General features: G+C 41.5%; 1 protein-coding gene across 4 annotated transcripts in view; it reads left to right on the top strand.

Annotated features, from left to right (window-relative positions):
• SNX7 (sorting nexin 7) overlaps positions 1–20,266 on the top strand; it is a 128,871-nt gene that overhangs the window by 104,719 nt on the left and 3,886 nt on the right. For all 4 annotated transcript variants that reach the window (XM_033916880.1, XM_033916881.1, XM_033916882.1 and 1 more), the window contains one exon: positions 3,328–3,480. In XM_033916880.1, the coding sequence (XP_033772771.1) occupies positions 3,328–3,480 (153 nt within the window). The remainder of the gene's footprint in view (positions 1–3,327; positions 3,481–20,266) is intronic.

The raw sequence follows: 20,266 nt of genomic DNA, 5'->3' as shown, positions 1-20,266 counted from the left end.
ATGCTATGAAGAGGTTGAATAGTATGGGCGATAGTGGTGATCCTTGTGGTACTCCACATGGGTTTGACCAAGGGTTGGATAGATTATCTTTTGACTTGACTCTGTATGTTCGTGTTTTAAGGAAACCTTGGAACCAGTTGTGAACATTACCTGAGATTCCTATTGCGTCTAGTATCTGGAGTAGTGTGGGATGGTCTACTAGGTCGAATGCAGCAGAAAGATCGAGTTGGATGAGAAGCAGCTTGTTTCCTTTGCTGAGGTGTTGTCGGACTATGTCTAATAGTGATACCAGTAGAGTTTCTGTGCTATGGTTACTTCTGAATCCAGATTGTGATGGATGCAGTATGTGGTGGTCTTCAAGGAAGTTGGATGATGTGCAACAAGACCTTCTGTTAGTTTGATGTATAGTGGGATAGAGGCGATTGGTCTATAGTTTGTAGGATTGTCTATAGGACCTTTGGGATCTTTCAGGATGGGAGTAATTATGATTTCGCCTAGTTCCGGTGGGAAATGACCTTCCCTTAGTGTAGTTTGTAGCCATAGCGTGAGGCTAGCTTTAAATTTAGTGGAAGCTGTAGCTAGTAGGTATGGGGGACAGTTGTTCAAGCCACATGAGGATTTGCTGTATTTTTTGTAAAGCCTGTCCAGATCTGACCATTGTATCGTTGGGAAGTTTGTCCAGATCCTATCTGCTGAGATTGCTTCATCTATTGTGGGATTAATTAGTATCTCTTCTATATTGTTTCGTGAGTTGTTGAATGTGGTTCTGATTGTGATGATTTTGTGTTTGAAGTAGTCCGCTAATTGGGTAGCTGTTGGAGTTTGGTTTCCTTGGGTGGCGAGGAGTGGTTTGGTATCAGTGAGATTTCTTACGAGGTTAAAAAGTCTTCTTGTGTCTGGTTTTTCGATGCCGATGAGTTTGGAGTAGTAGTTTTTTCGTTTTTCCTTTAGTTTGGTTTTGTATTGTTTGATTTGGATTTTCCATTCAGCTTTGGTGTGATCTTGTTTCTGTTTTCTCCATGTCCTTTCTAATTGTCTGCAATTCCTTTTTAGGTGTAAGAGTTCGTCGTCAAACCATTTGTTAGATGGTCTGTCTATTTTAATTTTGTTTTTTATTGGAGCTAGTTCGTTTAGTGTAGATTCACTGAGGGTACGCCAACTGTTTATGAAGTCATTAGGGTTGTTGGAGTCTAATTCGGGGTCCACTGTGTCCCAGAATGTGGTAGGTTCGATTTTCTGTCTGATCTTGATGTGTGTTTTTTTTGGGGTGGGTTTGTTGTTGTTTTGAGCCCAGTTGATAGTGAATGTATATTTGTAATGGTCTGACCAGAGGGTCGGATGCCAGGAACCGTTTGAGATGTGGATATTTTGTGTGTTTTGGTTTGGAGACGTGTAAGCTGCTATATCAAGTTGATGTCCTTTTTCGTGTGTGGGTTCTGGGTTGAGAATCTGGTAGGATAGGGAGTTGAGGTATAAGAGTATATCCGCTACTTGTTTGGAGGAGTGATCTTCTAAGTGGAGATTTATGTCTCCAAGGATCAAGTTATGTGTGGAGGAGAGAGAGTTCTGGAAGATGAATTCTTCGAGTTCTTGTTTTGAGGTATTCCATTTACCTGGTGTAATGTAGCAAAGAAGACAGTTCAGCTTTCCTGTGAGTGAGTTGTCAGAAAGTTGGCAAGCTAGCAGTTCTAGATGAGGGGTGGAGTGCTTGGTTAGGACTTCAATGTTGAGGTTGTTTTTTACTATGATTGATTAGCAATCCTATCTACTTTAGTTTTGCCATTGTTACAATTATGTTAAATTATACGAGGACGCTATTATATGTGGCAGCACTTTTCAAGGCTGCATTGTTTGTTCCCATTTTGAGCCAAACAGTGGTGAAACAAGGTCGCTTGTTGGGAAGATTGGAGAAGACATGATAGCGTTGGAGCTCAAGTCATCTTTTGTCAGCTAAGTCTTTGAACGTGCCTCCGGATGACTTTGCCCTTTTCTAAACCTGAGCTGTTCTGTGAGGGAGTTTTTTGCCAGTGAAAGTATTTAAAGAAGTTTTGGTTTGTACCTTTTGGTTCTATACTGCTATATTAGTCGGAGGCTTTTTCTCCCTCTTTTTGGGTGCATGCTGGGTTTGAAGAGGGGGGGGGGGTACCTCGGTGCCACAATCACACAACATTTTGACTCATTGTTACAATTACCCATACATAGCATTAAAAACTTGAAATAAATAACTCTTAAATTTACCCTTCCTTTTACAAAGCCACGGCAATATTAGCTCCGAAGCTCACAGAATTTCTATGAACGTCAGAGCTAATACTGCCATGGCTGACGAAAAAAAAGCCTAACATGGCTTCGTTAAAGGGGAGTTTAATTTTTTGTTGATTTTGCCCTTTTATAATTTCAGTTATAATGTGCCGTAAAAAACATTTGCTCCATATAGTGTACCAGAGCTAAAAAAAAGTTTTGAGAGACTGATTTATAGCACCTAAATTTAGGCCTTCCTAAATGGCAAATTTTTAAAATCAAAAAGTATAGGTACTAACTCTTCAAGTTAGATGCTAGGACTTGAATATCAATCTTTCGGTGGCACAGTTAGTGATCAGTGAAGCTTCCCAGATCTGGTCAGCCCAGGAACCTGAGTTCTGATTTGTGAATTTAACCCAGTTATCTGTACGGCACTGCCTATGATATTCTAGAGCAGGTTTGTCCAATGTTGGGCCTTGAGGGCCGCAATCTAGTCAGGCTTTTGGGATTTTCCCCATTGAATTTGCATGCACTGCTTCCATTGTACGCAAATGGATCTCATGCATATTCATTTGGGAAACCTCAAAAACCCAATCTAGTGAGGTCGGAGGTTGGATGCCCCTGCTCTAGAGCAGTCTACCTCTATGTATTTTACAAAGCAGTTGATGTTGCTGAGATAGTATGAAATGCAAATTTATGGGATTCAAAAAATATATATATAATTTCAGTGCCATCTTATGGCTGTTTGTTTTCCATCTCTCACATAATCATGGGTTTGAGATGCATTTTTTGTTCTTTATACATTTATAACCTTACTACTATTATTGAGGCAGCCTCTGCTGTATGGAATTTGTAATCTAAATGGAAGAGAGTGTGATACTTTTTTTTATTGTAAATATCACATTTGTATTTTCAGGGTAAAATACTGGATATATAAAATATTTTTTCCACCATAGGAAGATGGTCTTAATACAGTGGTTTACACAGAAATAAGATATTTCCAAGTTTTGAACAGGTACTGCAGTTTGTTACATAATTATATAAACTAGTGGTCTTATTGTATTATGTTTTATTTATATATATTTTCAGTTTCAAGAAGAGATCGGAATGCTTGAAGATAAAGTAGAATGTGCTAATAATGCTCTGAAATCTGACTGGGACAGATGGAAACAGAATATGCAAAGTGATTTAAAATCAGCATTTACTAATATGGCTGAGATAAATATCAACTATTATGAAGAGGTAAAAGCATGAGTCTTTTTGATTGCATATACATTATGATGATATAGTGTAGTGCACTGTTTCCCAACCCTATCCTGGGGGACCACCAGCCTGTCGGCTTTTTGGGATAACCATAATGAATATGCATGAGAGAGATTTGCATATAATGGAGGTGAAAGGCATGCACATCTGTTCCATGCATATTCATTAGGGCTGGCTGGTGGTCCTCCAGGACAGGATTAAGAACCACTGGTGTAGTGTATATTTATTTATTTGCATGTAGATCTAGTTCACACCTTTTCATTAGTAGCTCAAGATGAGTTACATTCTAGAACGCTAAGTATTTTCCTAAACTCATCTGCCAAAACAACATTTTTTGATAAATAATAAGCATTTCAGTATTATGGTATATCAGTATTGAGATTAGCCAAGACTGCCATTAAGATATTTCCTGAATACGATTTCTGGGGTTAAATGAGTCGCAGGGAAGTTTAAAACAAAACACAAATTTGTTTTTTGAATAAATTCTCAAATGCCTCTAATTTATATTGTAAACTCATATTGGATAAGAAAACAGGTACTCTTAGGGCTCCTTTTACAAAGCCACTGTAGCGATGCTGCCATGATAAATGCACCAAATCCCATAAAAAATGAATTGGTTTTAGTGCATTTACTACAGCAGCATTGCTATTGTGGCTTTGTAAAAGGGGTCCTTAAGAGAGATACAGTTCTCTCTCCACGTTTTTTGCATAATTCTATGCACTTTTTTTTGTATAAAGTGCAGGATTTAGTTCAAACCTTTTCAGTGAACAGCTCTACAGGCCCTCAAAGGAACAAATGTTGAAGAAGAGGAAAGCCGAACGTTGGAAAAATAAGTCATTGTAGTTATGTGCCTAAGATCAATAAATTCAATGTACAGTGGTACCTTGGATTACGAGCATAATCCCTTCCAGGAGCATGCACGTAATCCAAAATGCTCGTTTATCAAAGTGAGTTTCCCCATAGGAAATAATGGAAACTCGCTTTGATACGTTCCCCCCCACGAGAACCGGCATTGCTCCCCCCGAAAGCCCCCCCCTGCGATCTGGCACCCCCCCCCCCCCCCCGTGATTTGGAACCCCTCCCCCCGCCACGATCCGGCACCCTCCGCCGTGATTGGGCACCCCCCGCCGCGATCTGGCACCTCCCTGCCGCGATTGGGCACCCCCTCCACCGCTTCTTACAGTCATCTGGGCACCGGCATGTCCTGTGCTTGATGCCGGTGCATGAAGATCAGCCTTCTCTTCTGCTGAGTTCTGAACGTGAACTCGCAGGCCTTGAGCATGCGCAGATGCTCAGGGCCCAGCAGACGAGGAGGTCGATCTTCGGGCACCAGCACCAAGCACAGGACATGCCGGTGCCCAAATGTAGTGCACTGTAAGAAGCGGCGGGGGGTGCCGGATCGGGGGGGGTGCCAGATCGCGGGGCGGGGGGTGGCGCTCATAAATCGAGCCACGCTTAGTTTCCGAGGCGCCGATTTTGCAAATGTTTTGCTCGTCTTGCAAAACACTCGCAAACCGGTGCACTCGTAAACTAAGGTACCACTGTAATTGGTGAGGTCTCATAATATATACCCTTTTACAAACTTGTTTGATACATTTTTGTACGCTGTTTTGCTGTTCGTGTAGTTAAGTGTGGTTAATCAAATTCACACAGAATTCATTTAGGACCTCTTCCATCAAATTGCGCTAGCAATAGGAACTCTGTGAGTGTCGGGAGCAGTGCAGGCCATTCAGCACGGCTCACCGCACTACATACTGCTAGCGCAGTTTGATAGAAGAGGCCCTTAATCTCCCTACTATGGCCTTGTCTTCCCTGAGAGCCCCTTTTATCCCTTGGTCATCTAGCGGCCAACCGATTCTCTTCCTGGCTTCTTCCTTTTAATATATCTTTGCACTTGCTCACATTAAATGTCATCTGCCAGCTACCATTTTGACACCCAGTCTTCCAATCTCACAAGGCCCTCTTGCAAGTTTACAGAATCCTGGATATTTTTTGTTTCATGAGTAAATCAAGGAAACTTTTTGTTGTTTGCCTGCAATTACATCACTTTCTTTTCCAGAGATAAATAAAAACACGTTTTGACATCGATATATGAACAATTCTTAAGAAAGAACTGAATATTTCATGGGGTGCCCTAATTTTTTCACATGGCTGTACATGTGTAAATCATGAATCAGGCTTCTAAAATAAAGGCCATTTTGTTTGTAAATTTTGATTTACTTCTTACTTACTCTTTGAGATTATTGGAATAATTTACACCGCAGAGAGAGATTAAGGATTGGCTCTCTCGGGTTGGTCAGTAGTAGTTTCCTGGCACCATTGGTATGCAGATTTCGGGCAGTAACTTAATTATTTTATTTCATACTTCCAAATGAATGTTCCCACTTTACTATATCTTATGTGATATAAATAAATTTGAGAAACGGTGACTAAAGTCACCAGAAACAGAAAAATGAGGTTTTAATTGATTGTGTTAGAACAAACAACTTGTGAAACAGTTGAAACCCCATTGTTTTATGTGAAAAAAAAATGGTTTTGTTTAAGTTAGAGAAGCTCAAACACGAAACCTTTTTAGACTGCTTATGGGCACATGACATGAAAAATCGGTGTCAGGTCAAAACCGCGGAAGACAAAGGCGCGCGCCGACAACTGAGCGCAGTGTGGAGGCGCGCACCAAAGAAAATAACTGTTTTTAGGGGCTCCGACGGGGGGCGTGGTGGGGGGAACCCCCCACTTTACTTTATACAGATCGCGCTGCGTTGTGGGGGGTTGGGGGGTTGTAACCCCCCACATTTTACTGAAAACTTCACTTTTTCCCTAAAAACAGGGAAAAAGTTAAGTTTACAGTATAATGAGGGGGGTTACAACCCTCCAAACTACCCACAACGCCACCGCGATCTGTATTAAGTAAAGTGGGGGGCTCCCCAACAAAACCCCCCATCGGAGCCCCTAAAAACTGTCATTTTCTTCGGCGCGTACCTCCGTCTTGCGCTCAGTTGTTGGCGCGCGCCTTTGTCTTCCGTGGTTTTGTCTATGAACCGAAAAATCAACCATTGTCAATATTTTGGATCCACTAACTTGGGAGTCCTTTTATTAAGGTATGCTAAGGGCATCTTAGCATTTAGCGCACGCTAAATCGTTTAGCACACCTTAATCACTTTTTCCCCCCACAGATGGTCACATTTGACCTGTAATTTTAGATTTATTTTTTTTTCTCAGTACAATTGGGTTCTCCACACTGTGTACCTTAGAGGAAAGGAGGGGACAGGGGTGATATCATTCAGGCATTCAAATACTTGAAAGGTATTAACATAGAACAAAATCTTTTCCAGAGAAAGGAAAATGATAAAACCAGAGGACATAATTTGAGGTTGAGGGGTGGTGGGCTCAAGAGCAATGTAAGGAAATTCTTCTTTACAGATAAGGTGATGGATGCCTGGAATGCAGTCCAAAGAGAGGTGGTGAGAGATTAAAACGGTGACGGAATTTAAAAAAAAGCATGGGATGAACACAGAGGATCTAGAATCAGAAAATAATAGTAAATATTGGTCTGTGTCTGTATATGGCCGTTTGGTGGAGGATGGACTGGGGAGGGCTTCAATGGCTGGGATGGTGTAGATCAGTGGTCTCAAACTCCCGACCCGAGGGCCACATGTGGCACGCCAGGTACTATTTTGAGGCCCTCGGTATGTTTATCATAATCACAAAAGTAAAATAAAACAGTTTCTTGATCATATGTCTCTTTAGCTATAAATTACAATATTATTATTAAGACTTACCCAAAAGGAAAGATTTATAAACTATAAAGAGTTTTACCTCATGCAAAATTGTCATTTCTTTAATAAGACATTAACTATTTTTTTCTGAGGCCCTCCAAGTACCTACAAATCCCAAATGTGGCCCTGCAAAGGGTTTGAGTTTGAGACCACTGGTGTAGATGGACTAGAGTGAGCTTTGACAGAGACTTCAGTAATTGGAACCTAAGAACAATACTGGGCAGAGCTTTGGAATCTTGCCCAGAAATAGCTAAGAAAAAAAAAACACTCAACAATTTTTTAGATTGAATCATGTTCAAGCCAGGCTGGAAGACTTGAACATCGAGGTCAAAGAATTGCCCACATGACTGGGCTAGAGACTCTGTTCTGTGAATTCAAATAACAGACATGAGGAAAAGCCATGTAATAATCAATTAGGTGTTATTAACAGTGCTCCTATTGTCTGGGAAGAGCAAGTCATCACAATTTCAGTGCTCTTCAAAGGGAGAAAGCAAGGACAAACAGATTTATACCCTATGTGACATCATTTGTAATAATTATCATGCTTTAGAATACAATGGCACAGTTGATCACATGACTTCCTTTCCAAAAATGCCTTACGTCAATGTTACATTTTAAATCCTTAATTTTAACGTTAAGTCCATTCTGTTAAGTTTTTAAACCCAGCAGGTGGCAGTGTTTCACTTTTTCTTTCTAAATCACTTTTGATCTCTGACCTTTTCAGACATCAATCATGTCAGTAAAAAGCCTACGTCTTGACATCTACATTCTGGCATCTGTATGACCTCCCAATTAGCACTGTATGTTCTAATCTACAAGGAACAGATTCTCCCTGTAAAAAAACCCAAGTTTCCTGTTCCTTTGAGAACCTTATCTACAAACTCCATGGATGTATATGAGGAATGGTACATAAATTTGACTATGTCTTAAGAGTCACAAAATGAACCTTCTGAACTTCTGTAGTATAGCTAGAATGTAGAAACAGCAATTTAGTCAAGAAATGCCAATCTGTGAGCTTAATCTATAATTGCAAAGTCTCAAGGCTGAGTTTTCAAATTTTAATAGGCACTTTGTTTTAATTCATTCACAAACTCAATTTTCTGTGATACCTTATTGCACCTATAAATTTCAGAAATTCCTCAACAATCAGGTTGGGCAGACTAGATGGACCATTCAGGTCTTTATCTGTTACCAGTTTCATGATTACAGAGAATTTTCAGCAGGAGACCTAAATGATCTGCCACAGAAAGAATGTCCGAATGCAAACTTATAAAAGAAAAAAAACTTATTTGGGAATAGTTATTGGTTATTATTGTAAGACTCTCCCCTTTGATATATTCTGATTTCTCCATCTATCTGCTGAAATTCTTATAACTGACATATTTTCTGTAAGACTCAAGACGTATTTCTATCCAGCTCAATTCAGAAATGTCATTAAAATATCCTTATTAGCCTGAGGACATAGAGTGAGTCATCCATAAGAAGGATGTTTCAAGAATGCACTTCTGCTCCATAGAATAAAATTCACATATTTCATGTAATGCATACTGTTTTATTTTTCTCAGGCTTCCAATTATGTAGGTTTATCTCCTTGGTATTAGTTACAGAGAAGCAAAAATATTTTTTCTGCAATGTATTTCTTTTTTCTTAAAATAGTTTTTGGTTTGGTAAGAATTCAAAAATGTTTATGTGATGCTACCCCTAATATATTAATACATATTTGTTAATGATATAGACTTATAGACTGTGGATTATTTTTTTAAAATAAGATATATTTGCATGATAAATATTTTTCATCTAGGGACAGCAGAATATCATAAGAAATATTGTTAGGAATGAAAATTATATATGACCTCAAAGAGCAGACTTGCCATTTCCTATTATAGTTTGAAACTCCCAGAGGTACAGCAGAAATCTTGTTTTGCACAGGATGTCTAGGGAAGAACTGCCTTTTATTAGCACCAATCCAACGGAAAGTATCTAAATAAAATCAGAAGCCAAGGACCCAATAAAGCTATAATGTTCACGAGAAGATAACAAAAGATGAACTGAGGGACACAGAGCTATGTTTTTGGCATTAAACGCTTATCTCAGGGTCACAGTATCTGATGGCTAAAATACTGCATTTGATATTGAAAAGACACTTCATTAGTGACAGTGGTATACATCAAAGAACAAATGTGATATACCATGCGTTAACTAAGAATGTCAACATAGGCGCTAACTCACAAGATTAGTCATGTATATCCATGGTTGTGTCCTTTTCCTGTTTTATCTTACTTAGGTCATTACTGGTTCTTATTGTTTCTTTTCCTCTCTGAAAAATGTGAATAATTATCTAATATCTAGACTGGGGAGGGGGGGTATTGAATCCAAATATAAGAAAAACTCTTGATCACTATATTGTTTTGTCTGACCCAGAATCAAATTTTCCAATTGTGTGGAAAATCTTATCAATCAGATTTTAAACACAATAGCTCCTTTAAAGTCCCATAAAAAGAGACAGAGACCCTCTAATGAATGGTTTGATGCAGAATTATTAGTACTCAAACAGGAATTAAGAAAAATGGAAAAGACTTGGTTAGAATCAGGTAAAACGGAGGATAAGGTAAATTGGAGACTTAAATTAAAGGATTATAAAAATTTGATCAAAGAGAAACATTCTAAATGTTATGCGCAGAAAGTAGGTACAGTTAAAATTAATAGGAGAGAGTTGTTCAAATTGGTTAACTCTTTAACTGATACTGATTCCATCTTGCGACCAAATACGGAATGTCCCCCGTCTTCTGATATTCTTGCTGAGTTTTTTAATACAAAAATTAGTAATTTGAGGGCAAATTTACAGCTTGCCACTAACAACAATCTAAATCCCCAATTCGTTCAACCGAGAGATGGTCTGAGGGTGGATATGCTTTGGAATCAATTTAAGGTCCCAGATTGACAACAGTTTTTTAGCCGGCCGCGGGGGTTAGCGCGTGATGAAATGTCCAATGCGCTAACCCAGCTAGCGCAGCTTGATAAAAGGACCCCTTGAAGCAGTCCAGAGAAAGGTGACGAAATGGTAAGGGGTTTGAACCAAAAGAAGTATGAGAAAAGACTGGAAGACCTAAATATGTATACTCTGGAGAAGAGGAGGAACAGGGGAGATATGATACAGATATTTAAATACTTGAAAGGTATTAATATAGAACCAAATCTTTTCCAAAGAAGGGAAAATGGTAAAACTAGAGGGCATAAATTGAGGTGGCAGGGAGGGAGACTTAGAAATAATATTAGGAAATTTTTTCACGGAGAGTGTTGTTGATGCCTGGAATGCCTTCCCGAGGGAAGTGGTGGAGAGGAAAACAGTGATGGAATTCAAAAAAGCGTGGGATAATGTATGGTAAAAATTAAAGAACTAAGGCCGGTATTGAACAGACTTGCATGGTAGAGGATGAAGACAGGGCCTACTCCATGGATACTGACTTACGACCCCCCAAGAACCCCCAAATTAAGAAGATAGGGATCATCGTTGGAGATTCCATCATACGCAATGTGGACAGTCGCATCGCAGGAGGGAGAGAAGATAGATTGGTCACCTGCCTGCCTGGTGCAAGAGTGAAGGATGTGGCCAGCAGGATCACCAGGATCATCAGGATCATAGACAACGCAGGAGGAGAGGACACTGCGGTGCTCATCCATGTGGGAACCAACGATGTGAGCGGACGGAAGTACGACAGGGAAGAACTGAAGGGTCAACTCCGCTCACTCAGAAGAAAACTGAAGGTCAGGGAGGTGAAGGTGGCCTTCTCCGAGATCCTCCCAGTTCCGAGAGCGGATGAAAAGAGACAGGATGAACTGCGATGAGACGATGGTGCAATGAGGAGGGATTCGACTTCGTGCGCAACTGGACGGCGTTCTGGGGAAGTGGCAGATACTACAGAAGGGACGGCCTACATCTCACCAAGCAAGGAGCAAGAGTCTTGGCCGAAAATATGAAGAAGACCATTGAGAAGGCTTTAAACTAAAGGTCAGGGGAGAGTCGACAACCAGTCGATGGCCCGGGCATCAGGAGACCCCAAAGAAGAAACTACAAGTGCCTGCTCAGACAAAGGGAAAGAGCATGCTGAAATCGAAAATAACAGAGATAGAGCACAAATGGATACAAAAAGGGATGAGAAGACTAAAAAAGCCAGGAAGGTTCCCCCAAGAGAACTCAATTGTGTGTACACAAATGTGCAAAGGGAGCTCAAATGTATGTACATGAATGCCAGAAGCTTGGGAAACAAAATGGGGGAACTGGAAGCAATAGCAAGACGAGAAGGACTGGATATCATTGGTATAACAGAAACATGGTGGAACGAAGAAAACGAATGGGACACTGTACTAAGGGGATACAAACTATAGAGAAGAGATAGAATAGGGCAAAAAGGGGGAGGTATTGCCCTGTATGTCCATGAAGGAGTAGAGTCTATCAGAGAAGGGAAAACAGAAGGGAAAGAAAAATTGGAATCCCTCTGGATAAAGATTCCTAGACAAAGTGAGGCTGAAATGAAAATTGGCCTCTATTATCGACCCCCGGGACAAAAGGAAGAAACGGATACAACAGTGCTGACATTTCATTCAGATAAGTGCTTCTTAAATATAGGCACTATCCTATTAATGTTTATGATATTTATTTCTTAAAAAATTTTTCAAAACAAAAAACCACAAATATAAAAAGAATTAAAATAATTAAAAAGTATTGGATGCAGTAAGCATATGCCTGTTGCCAATGAATAAGACTCTGACCGATGACAAGCAATAACTACTATTTTGCTGGATGACTCGGTCTCTGAGGCATGGCTAAGCTTGCTACAAAATTTGATGGGAAGTAATTTTGTTTGTATAGAATTCATTTGATACTTCCTCAAGTACTTGCATTTTGGTTTTACCAAGTATTGCCATAACTGGAAGGACAACAGATGTAGAGGTCACTGTTCCGTTGGGGACAAGCGATCACAGCATGATCAATTTTAAAATTGGCATCGGGAAGGGGAAACGTACCAAGACTCAAACCACAACCTTTAACTTCAGAAAAGGGAAATATGACAGCATGAAAGTCATGGTTAAAAAACGGCTCAAGAAAAAGGCAGCCAAAATCAGAACGGTCGATCAAGCATGGTCCCTACTAAAAAATACCATCACCGAAGCGCAGAATCTCTACATTCCGCAGATATCCAAACGAAGGAGAAATAAAAACAAAGGAGAACCAGCTTGGCTAACTAAAGAGGTGAAGGATGCAGTAAGGGATAAGAGGAACTCTTTTAAAAAATGGAAACGTGAACACACAACGGAGGCCTGGAACAGTCACAAGGTCGACCAGAAGAAGTGTCACAAGGCAGTAAGAGACGCCAAAAAAGCCTATGAGGAAAAGATAGCGCAAGAAGCCAAAAACTTCAAGCCCTTTTTTAGATACATAAAAGGGAAAAAACTAGCTAAGGAGGCAGTGGGCCCTTTCGACGACCAAGGAAGAAAAGGGTGCATCAAGGAAGACATAGAAACATAGAAAAAAGCGGCAGAAAAGGGCTATAGCCCACCAAGTCTGCCCATTCCAAGTATCCCCCCCCTTAAATTTACTCCCTTAAAGATCCCACGTGAGTATCCCATTTTTTCTTAAAATCCGTCACGCTTCTGGCCGTTATCACCTGGAGTGGGAGTCTGTTCCAATGATCCACCACTCTTTCGGTGAAGAAGTACTTCCTGGAGTCGCCATGAAACTTCCCTCCCCTGATTTTCAGCGGGTGCCCTCTGGTGGTTGAGGGTCCTATGAGCCAGAAGATATCATCTTCTGACTCAATGCGTCCCGTGATGTACTTATACGTTTCAATCATATCTCCCCGTTCTCTTCTTTCCTCAAGTGAGTACAGCCGCAATTTCTTTAGTCTTTCTTCATATGTGAGATCCTTGAGCCCCATGACCATCCTGGTGGCCGTTCGCTGAACCGACTCGATCCTCAGTACGTCCTTTCGGTAGTGTGGTCTCCAAAACTGAACACAGTACTCCAAGTGGGGCCTCACCATGGCTCTGTACAACGGCATCATAACTTCATAGAAACATAGAAGATGACGGCAGAAAAGGGCTACAGCCCATCAAGTCTGCCCACTCTGCTATGCCCTAATGACCCAATTTCCTTATCTTGACCCTCGTAGGGATCCCACATGGGTATCCCATTTATTCTTAAAGTCTGGCACGCTGTCTGCCTCGATCACCTGCACTGGAAGCTTGTTCCAATGATCAACCACTCTCTCTGTGAAGAAATACTTTCTGGTGTTGCCATGAAATTTTCCGCCCCTGAGTTTGAGCGGGTGCCCTCTTGTGGCCGAGGGTCCCTTGAGAAAGAAAATATCATCTTCCACTTCGACACGTCCCATGAGGTACTTAAATGTTTCGATCATGTCTCCCCTCTCCCTACGTTCCTCAAGAGTGTAGAGCTGCAATTTGTTCAGTCTCTCTTCGTACGAGAGACCCTTGAGCCCCGAGATCATCCTGGTGGCCGTCCGTTGAACCGATTCAATTCTGTGCACATCTTTACTGTAATATGGCCTCCAGAATTGCACACAGTACTCCAGATGAGGTCTCACCATGGCCCTATACAACGGCATTATGACTTCAGGCTTTCGGCTGACAAAACTTCTATTGATACAACCCAATATCTGCCTTGCCTTAGATGAAGCTTTCTCCACTTGATTGGCAGTTTTCATGTCTGCACTGATGATTACTCCTAAATCTCGTTCTGCTGAAGTCCTAGTTAAAGTTTCTCCGTTCAAGAAGTACGTCCTGCATGGATTTCTGCTTCCGAGGTGCATGACCTTACATTTCTTAGCATTGAAGCCTAGCTGCCAGGTTGAGGACCAACTTTCCAATGTAAGCAGGTCCTGCGCCATATAATTCTGTAAACTGCATTCACTTACTATATTACATAGTTTGGCGTCATCGGCGAATAGTGTTATTTTACCTTGAAGCCCTTGAGTCAGATCCCCTATGAATATGTTGAAAAGGAGTGGACCCAGGACCGAGCCCTGCGGCACTCCACTGGTCACCTCCGATGTTTTAGAGAGGGTACCATTAACCACCACCCTCTGAAGTCTGCCACTCAGCCAATCATTGACCCATGCAGTTAGTGTCTCTCCTAACCCCATCGATTCCATCTTGCTTAGCAGCCTGCGGTGTGGGACACTGTCAAAAGCTTTACTGAAGTCCAGGTACACGACGTCCAAAGACTCTCCCAAGTCCAACTTTCTTGTTACCCAGTCAAAGAAGCTGATGAGATGATTGGCAACTTCAGGTCTCCTGCTGACGAAACTTCTGCGGATACACCCCTTCATTTGTCTTGCCCTGGAGGAAGCCTTCTCCACTTGATTGGCAACCTTCATGTCCTCGCTAATGATCACCCCTAGATCGCGTTCCACCGTGGTCCTGATCAAGGTCTCACCATTTAGTACATAAGTTCTATGTGGGTTTCTTTTGCCCAGGTGCATTACCTTGCATTTTTTTGCATTGAAGCTTAGCTGCCAAGTATTTGACCATTGTTCCAGTAGCAGTAGGTCGTGTGTCATATTATCAGGTAATAAGCATCTGCCTACTATGTTGCAAAGTTTGGCGTTGTCGGCGAACAGTGATACCCTTCCTCTAAGTCCTTGCGTCATATCTCTTATGAATAAGTTGAATAGAATCGGGCCCAGGACCGAACCCTGCGGCACTCCACTGATAACATCCGATGCTTCGGATGGGGTACCGTTCACTACCACCTTCTGAAGTCTACCGCTCAGCCAATCCCCAATCCATGTAGTTAGAGTGTTTCCTAATCCTATCGATTTCAGCTTGTTCAGTAATCTTCGATGAGGGACGCTATCAAATGCTTTACTGAAGTCCAAATATACCACGTCCAGTGACTCTCCGGCGTCCAGTTGTCTAGTAACCCAGTCAAAAAAGCTAATCAGATTAGATTGGCAGGATCTGCCCCGGGTGAACCCGTGTTGGTGTGGATCACGCAGTTTTTCTTCATCTAGGATTGTGTCAATATTCTGTTTGATCAGTGTTTCCATCAGTTTACACACTATAGACGTGAGACTCACTGGTCTGTAGTTTGCTGTCTCTGTCCTGCAGCCCTTCTTGTGGAGTGGGATTACGTTGGCGGTTTTCCAGTCCAAGGGGACCCTTCCTGTGCTTAGGGAAAGATTGAAAAGAACAGATAATGGTTCTGCCAGGACTTCCCTTAACTCCCTGAGCATTCTGGGGTGTAGGTTATCTGGTCCCATGGCTTTGTTTACTTTGAGTCTTGATAGTTCGTTGTAGACACTACTGGGCGTAAATTCGAAATCTTGAAACGGGTCTTTCCGGTTATCTCCCGTCTGCAGCTGTGGACCAGCTCCCGGCGCTTCGCGGGTGAACACTGAACAGAAGTATTGGTTTAGTAATTCTGCCTTCTTAGAGTCTGATTCTGCAAAGTTACCGTCCGATTGCTTCAGGCGTACTATCCCATCTTTGTTTCTTTTTCTGTCGCTAATATAGCTGAAGAAAGATTTATCCCCTTTCTTAATTTTCCGTGCTAGCTCTTCCTCCATTCGGATAGGCTAAACTCATTCTTTGCGTCTGTCTTTACCAAGGAGGACACTGCATCAATGCCAGAAACAGGGAGAGTATTCAAGGGAGAAAATGAGGATAGCCTCACCACAGTAAATGTGGATTTGAACATGATATATTATCAGATCGACAGATTGAGAAGTGATAAATCCCCTGGACCAGAAGGAATTCACCCGAGAGTGCTAAAGGAGCTTAAGATAGAAATCGGAGAACTATTACAATCCCTAGCTAACTTGTCAATTAAAACCGGGCAAATACCAGACGACTGGAGGATAGCGAATGTCATCCCAATCTTCAAAAAGGGATCGAGAGGAGAACCGGGCAACTATAGATCTCTGAGTCTTACGTCGGTTCCTGGGAAGATGATTGAAGCACTAATAAAGGACAGCATAGAGCAATACCTGGAAAATCACGACCTGATGAGAGCTAGCCAACACGGCTTTAGGAAAGGGAAGTCATGTTTGACTAATTTACTTCAATTTTTTGAGGAGGTGAACAAACAAATTGATAGCGGTGAACCGGTGGATATAATATACTTGGACTTCCAGAAAGCGTTTGATAAGGTTCCCCACGCAAGGCTTCTGAAGAAACTACAAAGCCATGGAATAGAAGGAGATATACTAAGATGGATAGGCAAATGGTTAGAAAACAGATTGCAGAGGGTGGGCATAAATGGGAAGTTCTCGGACTGGGAAGAGGTAAAGAGCGGTGTACCCCAGGGATCGGTTCTTGGTCCCATCTTGTTCAATATCTTCATAAACGACCTAGAAGATGAAACAACAAGTAATTTCATCAAGTTTGCGGACAACACAAAACTATGTCAGGTAGTTGGGACACAAAAGGTCAGAGAAGAACTTCAGAGAGATTTGAACCAGCTAGAGAAATGGGCAGAAAAGTGGCAGATGAAGTTTAACAGGCAAAGTGATGCACCTGGGTAAGAAAAACAAGGAACATGAATATAAAATGTTAGGTATGACACTGGGCAAGACCGAACAAGAAAGGGACCTGGGGGTACTGATAGACAGGACCCTGAAGCCGTCGGCTCAATGTGCAGTGGCAGCAAAGAAAGCAAATAGGATGTTGGGCATGATAAAGAAGGGAATCACAAGTAGATCGGCGGGCATCATAATGCCGCTTTACAGAGCAATGGTCAGACCACACTTGGAGTACATTGTTCAACACTGGTCTCCCTACCTAAAGAAGGATATAACCCTACTGGAGAGGGTGCAAAGGCGAGCTACGAAGCTAGTAAAAGGAATCGAGAATTTGAGCTACACAGAACGCCTCGAAAAACTGGGATTGTTCACCCTCGAGAAGAGAAGACTGTGAGGAGACATGATAGAGACTTTTAAAATACTAAAAGGATTTGACAAAATAGAGCAAGAAACATCGTTATTCACATTGTCAAATGTGACTCGGACAAGAGGTCATGGACTGAAACTGAGGGGCACCAGGCCCAGGACAAATATTAGGAAGTTCTGTTTCGCACAACGAGTGGTGGACGCTTGGAACGCTCTCCCTGAGGAGGTCGTGATGGTGACCAGCATTCTGGGTTTCAAGAGCAAGTTGGATGCACACCTTCTTGCAAATCACATTGGGGGATACTAGTAAACAAGGTTTCTCATCAGGGAACACCTGGCTTGGCCTTCGCGGGTGCGGGTCGCTGGACTGGATGGACCTAGAGTCTGATCCGGCAAAGCCATTTCTTATGTTCTTATGTTCTTATGTCATGTGTCTCATATATGTTGATTTAGTGTAAGATGGGGCATCATTGGGAACTCCACTAACTTGGAACATGAGAGCGCCACTGGCCAGACTTTACGATAGGTATCCTGCAAACAACAGGATGGGTGGATAGGCTGGAGTGAGCTTGGATGGCAACTCCTGCATTTGGAACCTAGGACTAATTTAATCATGTATTTTTAATGAGTATAACTGATGGGCAGACTGGATGGACCATTCAGGTCTTTATCTACCATCATTTAAACAAGATTTAAACATATTTATTTTTCTTTGAGATTTAATTATTTAGGGCTCCTTTTCCAAAGGTGCGTTAGGGCCTTAACACGCGGAATAGTGTGGGCTAAAATGCCGCATGCACTAGCCGCTACTGCCTCCTCTTGAACTGGCAGTAGTTTTTCGGATAGCGCACACAATAGCATGCACTAATCTGGTGCGTGCGCTAAAAATGCTAGCGCACTTTTATGAAAGGAGCCCTTAGATTTAATTATTTGTATACTTTATTTTTCTTTTGTTCTTTCTTTACTGTTCTTTTTCTTTCTTCTACTGTTCTTTTTCTTTACTATTCTTTTTCGTCCCTTTCTTTTTCTGTTTTTTATATTTTGTACACCATGCTGTTGGCAAACCGAAGTGCGGTTAAAATACAGTTTTGAAATTGTGCCAATTCTCCTCTGATACAGTAGTTAAAATGAATGAACATGAAACTCAAATAACAGAGCTAGGAAACAAACTAGATAAATCAGTGAATAATTTACAGAGTACCGCTTTTGGTAACAATAAAGATAGTATAACAGTTCATGCCAAGATGGAAAAAATGGAGAATTATACGAGAGCTAAAAATCTTTGTTTTTTTAAACTTTGCCATCACTCATTACCTATCTCCATTGGAGCTATTAAGAAAGTATACGAGGGAGATTTTGCAATACTCTAATGTGGATACCTTTGAGCCTGATAACCTCTTTTACATTCTGAGGGCTTCTAGGGAGGTGGTAGATGAAGGAGAAATAGATAAATTAGTATCACCAGATAGTTTGGATTTGTCACATTTTCTTGAGTCTTCTAAGGACACAATTACAAAACGTGCTCTTGGTAGCTTTACATTCTTGGTAGCTTTACACTCTTGGTAGCTTTCAAAACAGAACTAGAGAAACAGGCTATTTTGAAGTTGTACTTTTCTAAGAAGGGAGGCTTTAGCAAGTCTGGTACTTCAATATTTCGGAGCCGAGGGTCTTGGCTATTGTGCTGTGGAGAGTGGAAGCCTGAGCCTCTAACCCAGAAATTATTCATTAGTGTAATAACCTAGTAGGCATACTAATAGTTAACTGTGCTTGTAGAACTGTAGCTAAACTTAGCACAGCAGCACAGTCATGCCTTATTTAGTGCAACCACCTAAATATTGTAATGATCAGTAATGAGCCCTTTACGATTCTATTTGCATAATCTAGTTCGACGGGGGTGTTGGTGGGGAACCCCCCTATTTTACTTAACAGACATCGCGCTGGCGTTGTGGGGGGTTTGGGGGGTTGTAACCCCCCTCATTATACTTGAAACCAAACTTTTTGCCTGTTTTTTAGGGAAAAAGTTCAGTTTTAAGTATAATGTGGGGGGGTTCCACCCCCCACAATGCCAGCGCAATGTCTGTTAAGTAAAGTGGGGGGTTCCCCCCCCCCACACCTCCCGTCGGAGCCCTTTAAAATAGTGGTTTTCTTCGGCGCGCCGTCAACCTTGCGCTCAGTTGTCGGTGCTCAGTTGTCTCGCGCGATTTAGTCCCGTCACCATTTGGGGTAGTAGACAGGTGGGTATAGTAGATTTGGGGGGAGTTTTGGAGATCTCACCATAAATTATACTGGGCTTATGGTAGGATGTACATCTGGTACCCTTTATGTGACATTCACAGCAGTGCCCCACTGTTCTTTAGGCATGTCTATGTGGCCAGTCCATTAAGGTGCTGGCCCCTCCCACATCTAAATTGTTTGGATTTGGATGTTTTGAACTTAAGATAAGTGAAAAAATTTTGCCATCCTAAGGTTGGATGTCCTGACAGCCAAGAGATCCAAATAGGTCATTAAAAAAAAAAAAAATTGGAAGCTTAGTGGTTTCAAAAATGGACATTTCCCCACCCCAGCTTTTAGATGTCTTGCAAGAAACATCCAAAGTCGGACTTAGACATCCTATTGAAAATGCCCCTCCACATGTATTTTTATAAAATGTGTGTTCACACACACAAATTTATATCTTTCTCAGAAGAGGTTTAAATATATCAGTGTGCATTTGTGTGCTATTAGGACTGGTTCTAAGTAGGGTTACCAGATGTTTAGAAAAACCTGGACATGTCCTCTTTTTACAGGACTGTCCAGGAGCTCGGAGAGATTTTCCAAACCAAGCATATAAATGTCTCAGAATGCCCCAAAACATCTATCTGCCGAAAATGTCCAAACAACAATTTTGGAAAGGCAGCACCCAACACTGCAGTTTGATCATATAGCCAGATGATGTGTTGGGTAAAGAGTAGGAGCCATATTTTGGCCAGACTAGGAAGGGCTCAAAAACAGGATGTCCAACAGCAATAATTAAATAGGAAGAAATGTCCAAGTCTTGGATTTAGGATGGCCTCTGACTATTTTAATCATATCCGGGATTTTTTT

Source organism: Geotrypetes seraphini, chromosome 12 (assembly GCF_902459505.1).
Source record: "Geotrypetes seraphini chromosome 12, aGeoSer1.1, whole genome shotgun sequence".
NCBI classification, from domain to species: domain Eukaryota; kingdom Metazoa; phylum Chordata; class Amphibia; order Gymnophiona; family Dermophiidae; genus Geotrypetes; species Geotrypetes seraphini.
This window is presented reverse-complemented; position numbering and strand designations above follow the sequence as displayed.